At 31.5% G+C, this 13,184-nt stretch overlaps 1 protein-coding gene across 3 annotated transcripts in view; it reads right to left on the reverse strand.

Annotated features, from left to right (window-relative positions):
• Positions 1–661: 661 nt before the first annotated feature.
• LOC149808335 (abscission/NoCut checkpoint regulator-like) overlaps positions 662–13,184 on the reverse strand; it is a 40,143-nt gene continuing 27,620 nt past the window's right edge. For all 3 annotated transcript variants that reach the window (XM_089975889.1, XM_089975888.1, XM_089975887.1), the window contains 4 exons: positions 12,035–12,114; positions 10,626–10,739; positions 8,955–9,058; positions 662–6,483 (listed from right to left, as the gene is read on the reverse strand). In XM_089975889.1, the coding sequence (XP_089832015.1) occupies positions 6,411–6,483; positions 8,955–9,058; positions 10,626–10,739; positions 12,035–12,114 (371 nt within the window). In that variant the 3' untranslated portion in view covers positions 662–6,410. The remainder of the gene's footprint in view (positions 6,484–8,954; positions 9,059–10,625; positions 10,740–12,034; positions 12,115–13,184) is intronic.

Raw genomic sequence — 13,184 nt, forward strand, 5'->3', positions numbered from 1 at the left:
TGACTTACTGGTACCTAGATATAAAATGATTTTGATAGTAAGTGCATCTGACCACAGTAGGTGTATATGAAGTAACCCAAAGTCCCTGGAGGAACCAAAACTGGAGGGATAAGGTTACCATGTAAATGTTTGGAAAAAATGAACAGATAATGTAACACCATTAGATCTAATTATTGTCAAGGCCAGGTCACAACTGCAGTTAAAAAACACTGTAACAGGCAAATTTTGTCTGGTGTTTGGAATGTGTCTGATCACATCTGATCACATTAATGTCCTTGAAAAAGATGAGCTAGCTGTGCTTGTGTTGCACATAACATAACTGCATCATACTGACAATTCTTCACTCTAAGGGAGGATGTATGCATAAGAAATGGATGGTAATTTTTTTGAGCACGAAAAAGGAAGCTAAACTGCTAAACAATAGCCATGGGTAAGCTACTGCTACTATTAAAGACCATGTGACTAGATGAAGACACAAGAATTATTAGATAAAGAAAGGTACAGAGCAAGACAGAACAATATACATATGTTAATTTCATGTCATTAATGTCTGCCAAGTTTCAGGGCAATTCAGCAAATCAAAAGCAGTGGTACTAGTTGAGCACAAAGCAAAATTAAAAGCCGAAATTCAACTGGGTTTATGAAGGAAAAATAATGCACATACATTTTGTTCTTTATTCTTAGTTCTTCTTAAAATATTACACACATTCATATAAAAAATATATAGCAATAACAATACATAAATTGTAAACTGTACCGCATTTCTTGTATTTTTCTTACACTTTAATTTTTCATACACAATCCAGGTATCAATATAATAATTATTTAAATGCATCATAATTTTTTGTACAAATCACTTTCTATTTTTCGAAAAAATTCATTATCGGACATAAAATTTCTACTAAGGAGATTTATGTTTGCAAAAAGATCAAAAATAGCATATTGCCATTTTGTTTTACAAATATGAATAATTAATTATTAGTGAGAAAATACAATGATTGATGCTTAAGCATGGGTGCCCGCAGCATAGGTCAAGAGGGGCACATGACCCCCCCCCCAAATAATACTGCAAATATATATAAATTCTGACAAGTTTAATCATCAAATGAAGCTGAAAATATATCACAAGATTCTGTTCAAAATGATTAGTAAATATAAGCTTTAGTTTCAGACTACTTGCTATACTAACTCTCCTGGCCGTGACTGACTGACCCTCCCCGTTGCAAAAAATCCTGCAGGCACCCATGTGCATAAGATCTCTTACTGTAATTACAATATCTACTGGTGTTTATTAATAACTGGACAGAGGACTTCACAGACCATATAAATATTATTGTTTATTAGTTTTACCTAAAATAAGTTCGTCACCGTAGCAAAACGCCAAGTGCATTTTAAAATGAGTTCGGAAGACCTTTGATGTTCTTTTTATCCCCCCAAAAATTAAATCTCAGTACATGCTAAAGTGAAGACTACAGACCATTGATCAACTAGTCTTATTGTTTTATTATAGTCATACAAACATAAAATATAAAACTTAGTCATTTTCTATCGTAAATATTAAAGTCACGGACTCCGATAAATCAATTATTATATAAATATATATATATATATATATATATATATATATATATATATATATATATATATATATATATATATATATATATATATAAACATATACTATCTTTTAAGTGCTTGTTCTGTTTTGACTTGGATATAATTAACATTTTACTGCAAATCTATTCTACGATATACCCCACTAGTATCTTTATTGGCGAGTTCGAATAACAAGTAATGCATATGATCGATTGCCCTTATAACATCTGGTGTATGGACAATGGCTTCAATATCACACTGACAGATTTTCATTTCCCTAAAGACAGCCTCATTTCCCTACTGGCAGCCTCGCTGATTTGACCTTGTCTGTCGTTTCTTGCGCTCAGTCTGGTTTGAACTGTAATAACCAAAGTACTAAGCATGTTTAATTACCGTGTAAATAACACTGCATAGCCATGTGGTTTTTGTGACAATGTATATTGAAATTTAAACAAGAATGAATTGTTGATTTAGTGGTGTTTATTGATAATGGAATATAGTAAGGTCGTAATACATTAGGATTATCACAACCATCAGGTAACAGTCTTTTTTCTCTTTGCAAAAAGCTACAAACAAAAACCACCCTGAATAAATAGTCTTGTACACTGGCAAAATTCTGTTTCATCTCTCTCTTGCTCTCACACACGTGCGCGCACTCATGCACATTAACTAAAACATGATCTCAAGTTCTTTATTTTTTATTGCAATTTGATGAGATTATTGTTGCTGTAAAAATACAAGTTGAACTTAATTTCTTGACAATGTGGTCTCATATCATTGCGTACAATTTACCAATAAATAATACCTATAATGTTAAAACCATCTTAATCATTTTGCAACATTACACAACATAACAGCTACATATGCTCTAAATGCAGACGACCTTGCACATTGAGACAAAATCCTCTCTCTCCCTCTCTCTCTTGTTTACTAATAACAACAAAAATCTGTGAGTACTTTTATTTTTATTGTAATTAGATTCTTGAGTTAAGAGCAGAATGAGACAGAAAATATATGCTTACTTTGTACATTTGTAATGTTAGATTGTCGAGTAGTGTGTGTTCTGTAGAACTTGTTCAAGTACGATCCGTTTATTTTTCGTACATGGTCAGTACCACCAAATGATAATTATTTATTTTACTTATAAGTTTTTCTACACTAAAATTAATAATTATTTTTTCTTGTACAAAAAAATAACATGAAATACGGTATAATGTTCTTTTGAAGTTCACATGTAGTTTACTGGGATTATGGCGTATACCTTACAAAGTTAACTACACCACACCCTTGTAAAATTGTGTCCACAAAACTTGTGAACCTGCTTATAATGTGGGGTCAGCTGTGGATCCAGTTTTTTAAAACTAGAAAATACCCCCAAAATTGACCACTATTTGCTGAATGTGAAGAAAATACGATATATGGTAACTGAAGCCCTGACATGTCGCTCATTTTATCACTGAAAATGTTAGCTAGTACCTGTAAATATGAATCAATATCATCTCAAATTTTCATGTCACATATTTTGTTAAATTTTATTTCCAAACAACATTCTCAGTACAATGTAAATAACAACATTCAACAAAAGTTTGTGAATTAAAATGTCACTTAAATAAGTTTGTGAAGTGAAATATGTGTTCTAGTTATATCTTTTAATTTGGTTTTAATGTAATCATCATAAATGCAATATACCTTCAAACATAAAAATTGTCAATTTATCGTCACTAGTATTTCTGTGAGAACCTAATTAAATGCTGAGAGTGTTTTGATCTCCGACATGTAGAAGTATTTGGTATATTGTAATACTCATTTAAAAATAGACATGCTTTGTATTATAACAGTAACTGCATACTTTGCCTCAAATGAAATAATTGGGGTGGAATAAAAAGAAACAAGTTAAAAGGCATGCAATCTTTCATTTGTTGACCATGAAGAAAATTGCAATAAAAATTGGTGAACTAAACCCTGACATATTGGCATGTTTTATCATCAAAAAGAATGTAAATACCCAGAAATCTGAATCACCATCATGAAATTCTCAACTTTTAATAAAACATCCTATATTTTCTTGCATTTATTTTTATGTTAACAAATTCTCTGTACACTGTAAATAAAAATATTGAAATTTCAATCAATGAAAATGTCACTAATGCCAACACCTTAATAAATAAACGCCAATGAAATAACTGTTTCAAGTGAAATTTGTGTTGTAGTTCTATGTTTTAATTCAGTTTCAGTGTAATCATCACGTGATATGCCCTGTTGTATTCAAACATTAAAATTGTCAATTTACTGTCATATCATTTCTCTGAGAACATATTTAATGACTGACTTTTTTAATCTCCAATTTGCAGACTTATTTGTTGTATTGTTAGAATCATTTAAAAGCAGACATACTTTTGTATAATCACTTCAGTTATGTATTTTGTATCAAATTAAATAATTGGGTGGAATAAACAAAAAGGTCAAAAGTCATGCAAATCCTACCTGTATAAGAGCTAGCAGTCACAATCATGTGTCAGGTCAAATCATTTCAATTCACTTGAACACTATTATAAATATTATGAAAGAAAGATAATTAAACTACCTTAATTTAACCTAATCATTCACAAATGTGATCAAATATAGCAAGGCAAACAAGTGAAACAAATACTCAGCGAATGCAAGGCTTTGTTTCATAGCTATGGTTCATGATGGAAAAATGACTTTCAAAGTTTGTAGTGAACTTAAAATTCAGAAATTGGCACTTGGAGATTTGCTCAAGGATAAGCAAAAGTTTTGCTATTTCTTGCAATGAAAACAAGCCATCAATATTTTACTAATCAAGCAATTAAAAAAAAAAATTTCAACTTTGATATTTGGTTTCCTAAAATGAATGTCTTGGGTTTTAGTAAGGAAAATGAATCTTTTTTTTTTATACAAATAGCAGTGATGTAATACACATAGAAGGTACATATTGAGGCACACATGTACGTGATGTATTTTTCATGATCTTTCAGGGACTGGTTAACTTGAAAATAAAGGTAATTTATTACGAAAACCAGTTTATTGACAATTATTCACAATGTGATTGCACAACGATTATTCAGCATTTAAACAGTGTCACTGCACTACCCCCAGATCTTCTCAATATCTAGCTGGGATGGCACACACTCTGTCTTTTTTTAGAGGTCTCTCAGTAACTCACACCCTTGCTTATGGTGTTGTTGTCGGTTTTTGGATGCTCAATGGGCTTGATTTCTTGAGGAAGAGGTGTTTAAAGTTACACCTACTTATGTTGAAAAATTGTAAAGTTAGCTGTGATAACACTTACTCAGTAAAATTATTTTCCAGCAATAAGGCACAACATAAATCACTGAGGACTGGAATAATTAAAATGGATCAACACAGTAAACAAAAGGATGTAACAGATGATGTGAACTTTGACAGTGGCACATCTGACCTCGTGTGCATTTTAGCAACAGTAACATAAAGCAATAAAGAATACAGATCTTACAACAAAATACAGAATTAACTCATCTGAAAAAGAAAACAACTTATAAAAAGAAAAAAGACATAGATCTCATTCACCATGGTAATTAAATATAACTGCTCAACAAACAATTTAATGCAGTACTCACTATGAAAGCAGGGTAAAAAAAACTTTGATTATGGTTTTCTTGGCAATGTTGTCAGTTTTCGCAACAGATAAACAATACAATCTTTGAACTATATGTGTCCATGATTACTAATCCTTTAAAGACAGTGTGGTTAAAAACAAAAGGATTTTAATGAATATGGCACTAAAGTGGTATCTTGTGAGATGTACACAAAATCTAATGTATCATTTGGGGCATAGAACTTGACCATATAAATTTAATAAAACTAATAACTACTCATCTTTTTCCCTCATTTTTCTTGCATAATGGTTCTAAATATGATTAACTCTGCCTGCAAATTCTTCACAGTAGTCATAGCTATTAAGGTCACTCAAAATTGATTTTGCTTTATATTTAACATTTAAAAGGGGCATAACTCTGGAAAAACACATCAGAACAAGATGACAATGAAATGCACACATTGACCATGTGTCAATAATATCAGCAAAACCTCACGGTGATTAATCAAAGCTGTAGGCCTAGTTGCACACTGATCATACATACATTTAACATCAAAAAGAGGCATACCTCTGGAAAATGCATTAGAGCATGAGGACAAAATGATATGCAAGTGCATCACAGTAATATCTGCAAATTTTAAAAGTCTTTAAAAGATGTGGAAGTAGTTGCATACACAAGAATATTGGGAAATTCACATAAAGTTCTGGATATACACAAACATACATCTTTTTTAGGAGCATTACTAAAATTAAATTTCTCTTTAGATTATGGTGATAAAAGTACAAAGAAAAGATTTCTAACCTTGCTTCTGCAGACCTTTAAAACAAAGCACATTTGAGAAAGTTCTGTCTGTTTTCACTGAAAACTAATATATTAAGTAAAATTTCTACAAATGAATAAAGAATAGTTTCACTAAATGCCCCATCAATTATAGTAAATGAAAAACAAAAAAAAGAAATGCATATAGTTACCTTTCTTGCCACTATTTCTCTACTTATCTTGCAGTATTGACACCTTTATATAATAAAGATAAACAGTTATATCCAAAGTAAAAATATAACTGATTTTCTACTCTTTATGAAATTATGACATCTGACTAGAAATTCAACACAGTATGTGCATGAACCTCCTCTGCCAGATGACAGATAATTGTATGCATCTCTTTCTTCGTCATTCATAACTTTACAGCAAAAACATTTCCATCCTTTATGTTCATGCTTATGTTTTTCCTTTTGGTGGTGCGTATTTTGACGTCCTATGGTCTTCCATCCCTAGCTCTGTGTGACTCTCTCTGAAATGGTAAAAATGAAAGAAAATCAGAAATACTGGGATATCTCCCTATAAGTGTAATTATATTTCATTGATCTTATCTTCTCTTGATTTGGAGAAAATTTCAGAACTTTTCATTGAGATATAGAAAGATAATTAAAGCATTAAGGAACAGATACAATGAAATCTATATCAACAGAATAAATATTTCATGAGGTTTTGTCCCATTTATGTTTTATTTACAGAATGATATTTTTAATGTGAAGCTGGATCAGCTTTCCTTATGTGCAATATCAAAACTTATTTAAAAACACACTAAAGAAGATTTAAAAATGAAGCTTCCTAATGTCTTTGCAATAAAATGGTTATTTTATTATTCAAATCAAATGCACAAAATGAGAAATATCTGAAAGTTGATAAAAATACTTCTTTAAATACATTTTGTTGCATTATTTCAAGATTTCCCAACATCATTCAAACTTGATTGCTGCATTAGCATATTTCAATATGGTGAAATTTTTACAGAAAAGAATGGTAGGTTAAAGATAATCTCTAATGTTTGCCATTCTTACTGTTGTAATGACCAATTTTTTGTCTGAATTTTTTTTTTGATGACTTGAGTCAAACAGTACACCAGCATTAACCACCATTAACCACACTGAAGTGTTACAAATTTTAGGTCATAAAACTAAGTAACAGAATGAAGTAAAATCATCAAATTTTGCAAAACGTAAAAAATGATTAAAGTTATAAATGAAAATGTGAGAGGAATGAAGTGAATCAAAATAATCCTGAAAAAATTCTATGAAAGTCCAAAAGAATGAAAAGTTCCATATAAATTCCAAAATGGGAAATGTACTGGTCTGCCAATAATCATGATGTTGTCAAGATTGTTGTCCAGAACTCCTCTGAATAATTCACAATAGTTCCAGAATAATATTATAGTCCAAATAATGAGTACATTCCAATTCCAATGAACAGTCCAAACAAATGTTTTTCCTCTCAAATAATATCTAAGTACAACATAAAACACATCTGCAGACTTACAACAGGAACACAAGAAATAAGAACGACTCAGAAATATGAAGGAACCTGATTGGTCAGTTCTCTCCTAATATACACCTTCTATTATGACTATATTTCACAACATACCCCATGTTACGGATCTTACTACTCAATTTATTCCCATTTGCCTTTTCATGTGACCTAGCCCAACCAATAGGAAATTACTGAATTCTTCTAGAACTATCCAAACCCAATCAGTCAATGAGAAATTAACCCGAAGCAATCATCAAGTCTTATTAAGATTATTATTAGTAATTGTCAACACATATTTAGGCATCTTTTTATAGATCCTATATGATTTTATTCTCTTAGCAGACTCAGATCAGGTAGGCAAAATCTAACTGAAGATATTCTGTACAATTTACAACCATGAATACAAATTACAAAAATTAGATAAAAACATGTACCAGGAGTGACAAAATATATAGATATACATAACAGAAGATATGAACATATTTATATGACATTGTAGCGAACCATTAAAATATAAAGTATGAATGTATTGTTATGAGTCTAGGCTCTTACAAAAAACAACAGAAAAAAGTGAAGACAACAAGCTTTGTAAAATTTAACAAATAATTTATTTCCCTAGAATATTAAGTGAAAAATGAGAAAAAAAAACTTATGGTTTTACTAATCAAATCCAAAAATAATCCAAGAATTAAGTTCATGTAATAAAAAGTCCTGAATGAAACTGAGTTCATACGAAATCCAAAATGGAAGATGTTGATGTCATTAATAGTCAGCAAAGTGCTGCTGTGTCAACAGTCTCTTGTTCAATCACAGAAAATATTATTCCAAGTTTTTAATTCTGTATAAATTTAGATACAAGTCCTTGTCCAAGAATTAATTTACAGCACTAGTACTTCCAGGGAAAATAATCACTTAAAATCCAATAATTTGAAGAAAATAAGATCTCAGCCCAAACTGGTCACAACAACACAACGTGTCAAAAGTTTAAAGCCCACTGACTACTTCTCTACAAACTATTAGGTATAAGGCTAGCTTAAGACGCAAAACAGATTCCTGGATGGGGGTCAACAGTTCAACCTTTCAGAAGAAATGGAAGTTTGCTACATGAAAATTATCACATAGTCCAGGTATGACCTTGGCTCAACTTAACAATTCTTACTCTGAGAAAGAATAAAAGAAAAAAAAGTTGTTGACCAAAACTGCCACTGATTTTGAAACAAGGTTGGGAACTAGGTCAGCATTAGATACAATGTCTCTATTATTAGTTGTTTACATCAAAAATACAAAAAAAATCAGTCAGAACTGAACTCTATTCTAAACAATATCAAATCCAGTAAACAAAGTTACATTACAATAGTATGTAATAGAATTTTAAAAAATTTAAACTAACAAACAAATAATTAAATAAAATATATATAACAGTATGAACAATATAGTACACACATGGAAACTTACTGCCAACATTTAGCACAATAAAGATCAAGGTTACAGTCATGGCAACGTAGAACAGCATCTGCTGTACATATGCAACAGTATGGAAGCTCATCATCATCTTCAAGCTATTACATGTAACAATGTAAGATATTTAGTAAAACACATTTAGTATGAACAATGAACAGCAGAGGGAATTAGCAAATTCAGTAAAGCATAATCAATACATGATAATAGGATGTAACAAATTAAAGATAACCATCATAATTAGGATGTGATAAATTAAGGATAAACACAGTTATGTTATGACGAATTAAGGAAAGACATTACTATGAGCTGATTCCAAGTATGAGAGTTCACATGATTCCATCTAATTTTTAAATGAAATAAATGATTTCCTGTGATGCAGATAAAACTAAATTTATCATTACTGTCATGCTTTAGCATCATGATCTTGTGAAGGCTTCCATCTGTCCATCCATTTGTTTGTTCTTAACACTATCTCTTAAGTGTAGGGTGGAAATTCACCAGACTTGGTGGGTTAATTCTGAAAGGTCACATGTCAAATATCATATATATCAAATTAGAAGTCCAGTCTAATTGCAACCCGCATAAACTCAGGTGGCAATAATAAAGATTCTGATGATGACTGCAGTGGTACCCATATTGGATGTAAGATCAGCACCATTTCCATTTAGGACTAACTAGGCATTACAAAAAATCTTTTTTGAAAATCCTATGTTGATATGACTATAATTTCATGAGAAACAGCAATAACAAGATAGTCATGCCACAGTGGCCATATTGGACCTCACATCAGCACCATTTTCAATTAGGACCAACTAGACATCATGAGAAGCCATCTAGTGAAAATCGAATGTTGATATGGTATTTCAGGAGTAGTAGCAAAAATAAGATTTTCAAGATGGCCACTAGGGTGGCCATAATGTATGTCAGATCAGCACCATTTTCTTTCAGTAAAAACTAGATATACAAAAATTCTTTTGTGAAAACCCCATATTGATATTACATCTATTCAGGAGAAGTAGCAATAACAAGATTTTCAAGAAGGCCACCAGAAACCCAAATGTTTGCAATCTGCTTGTTTACAAAACATCATTAAGTGGGCAGAATGCATTGCATTACAACATTTAACAAAGACTTAATATTGTTATAATTTTATTTTGTAAGACCATCCAAACCCATCTATCATCACCATTTCTCTCCTGCGATGTGATCACTATCACTGTGGAAGGAAACTGTACACAGCTTGATAAGATGTTTGCAACAAAAGGCTAGTGGGAGATTCATATTGTAAGAAAATGGTGTCATTACTCCAATAAACACCTGATTTGATTACAATCATATAAAATAAGGAAACACTTGAAGTTTTTAACAATTGCACAAAACCTTAATTTTTTTATTCAATAAGAGACCAAAGTGACCTTAATTTTTTTTATTCAATAAGATACCAAAGTGACCTTAATTTTTTTATTCAATAAGAGACCAAAGTGACAATCATGTCATCTTACATCTATTTCTATGTCAACTCTCTCTCCAGAGTCATTATTGTATCACAATGCAATATCAAACTCATTCTTTCTGCATATTTGGAAGAAAGACGCATTCAGTTTTAAACAATAATTTTATGAAGATTAAGTTCTGGATAATAAATATTTTACAATCTATAATCACCTCCTCCTCTTCTTTCTCCTTTGGTTTTGCCTTTTTGGCATTTCTGCTTCCGACTTTGTCCATGTCAATTTTATCTTTTGCAGCTGCTTCATCTAACTTGGCTTCTTTAAGGTACTATAGAAATAAGCAAAGATATAAAACATAACTGAAAGCTAGCTTTGTGAATAAAACTAAGTGACAGAACTGAAGGATAATGAACAATTGCCATCTTGTGGATATCTGGATTGGATTTATTTTCATGACCTCACTCTTTGATGACTAAATTGCTTAAATTTCCCCACCACAAAAAATACCAACTTTAGGGAATGTCATTTTATTCCAGTACCATTATAATAGATGATAAACATAAAAACTTTAAAAATTTAAATGGATGTTGGCTTAAATATTTTGAGTGATGTTCTTTCTTTAAAAAAAAAAAAAAACTTGTTGAGGTCACAAGCAAAAGAAGCTTTACTTCAAAACTAAGCAATACCTTCAAGTGATGCCAATTAAATTAGTGTTTGATACTTGAGTCATCAGTTTTACATACATATATTTCATGAGTGACTGGAAGGGATTGTGGAATGCATTACAATAAATCAGTGTTTGCCATTATGCAATTGGTGCAGTTTACTGTACAAAAAAAAACTTGCAAGCAAACAATATTAATTAAAACAATACAATTGGTGCCAAAATGTAATGAAAATAGCATTATATGATGTTGTAGTACCACAGATCACTTGTGGCCATAAATCATGAAGTTATTTTTTCACTCAAAAGTATCTGTTAAGAAGAACAAAAGCATGGCAGTCCCAGTTATCAAGAAAACTACAATTTACAAACATCATACAATATGTGAACAATTAGTCAAGAAAATGGTGTCATACTAATGCATACATACTATTCTAAAAAATGTTAATGCTGCTAAAATGTATAGATTTACAGCACTTTTTTTAAAAAAGTTGGTAAACTCCACTGTGAAGAATTTCAATTCAATAAGACATCTATAAGGTGTTCCCCATGAAAATTTTCTTAAGTAAATTTTGAGGCATAGTATACTAAAAACCAGCAATGTAGCTTAAAGTTAAATGGCTGCATGGAATTCACAAGGCCTCATGTATTATTTATTTTACAAAATTTTCATAACATTCTGTTTTATAAGTAGATTCAAAAGTCAGGTGTATGTACAAAACGTTTCAAAATTCTCCATGTTTAAAACAAACAAGTACGGCATATACTCACTTACAAGTCGAGTCCAACTGCAAACAACATGAACTCTGAGCTACTGTTGCATAATGTACCAGGAGATCAGGGTCTATGTTGCTTACTCTACTGATTATTCCTAACAAACTGCACAGACCTAGATCTGCTAACTCATTCTGAGATGGAAAAGAAACCTCTAGCTATAAATAAGTGACAGTGAACTTAACTCTTTGCATTAATTTCTGTGCTGTCACATCTTCATGCTCAGATTCATTTTCACTGTCCGACTCTGCTTCAGAATCTTCATCTGCAATGATGGTAGTAGTAATGTTCATGGTGATGATAATGATGAGGATGATGACCATTGTGGTAATAATAATAATAATAATAACAATCATTCCTTTGAAGGGACATGTTCTACTGGCTGAAAAGAATTCTAAAAATAGCTGCTGTAATGGATAGATGGGATTTCAACTTGGGACCATTTTCATTTTTGACCAACAAGGCATCATATGAAGTATATTAGTTGAAATCCCATGTTGATTCACTTTCTGTTTTGGAAAAGCAATGATAACAAGATTTTCAAGATGAACGTCATGGTGGCCATATTGGATATCAGATTGACACCATTTCTATTTAGTGCCAACTAGACATGATCAGAAGTCTTTTAGTGAAAGCACAATGTTGATACTGCATCTAGGAGAAGTAGTGTTAACAGGATTTTCATGATGACCATTGTGGCAGATACATTTAAGTCTGATTGGCAACATTTACATTTATGACCAACTAGTCAGCGTAAGAAGGCTTCAGTGAAGATCCCCTTCTAATATGTCCAGTTGTTCTGAAGAAATAGTGATATGAAGATTTCCAAGATGGCCAATGAGGCAGGCATATTGAACATATGAATGGCATCAATGAGACATCATATGAAGTTTTTTAGTAAGAAATCCATGCTGATAACAGACAACAGACCATCCCATAAGCTCTTCATGTCTATGAACAGTAGAGCAAATATAATAATAATAATAATAATAAGAATAATAGTAGTACAACGAAAATTATTCCAAATGGTTCCCTTTATATAATGGTCACTTGGTATCAACAACCATTTTACCACCACCCCCAATTCATGCCTATAAAGGTCACCTGATTTCAAGGTTTGCAGCCAGGTGTTACCAAACCAAACAATGGTTTCTGTGTATGGGTGAAACAATACACCAAACAATCAATCTAGGCCAGAGTGCTTTCTGTAAAATTTGGTCAAGTTCTGTTGAGTAGATTTTGAATGTTTATCTAGTTTTAGTAATGGTGACCAAATCTGATGGTGACTGGCATTTCTGAAAGGTATTTAGGCTATGATACTTTGTATGTTTCACT

This window comes from Sinohyriopsis cumingii, chromosome 1 (assembly GCF_028554795.1).
Source record: "Sinohyriopsis cumingii isolate HCF-2022 chromosome 1, ASM2855479v2, whole genome shotgun sequence".
NCBI classification, from domain to species: Eukaryota; Metazoa; Mollusca; class Bivalvia; order Unionida; family Unionidae; genus Sinohyriopsis; species Sinohyriopsis cumingii.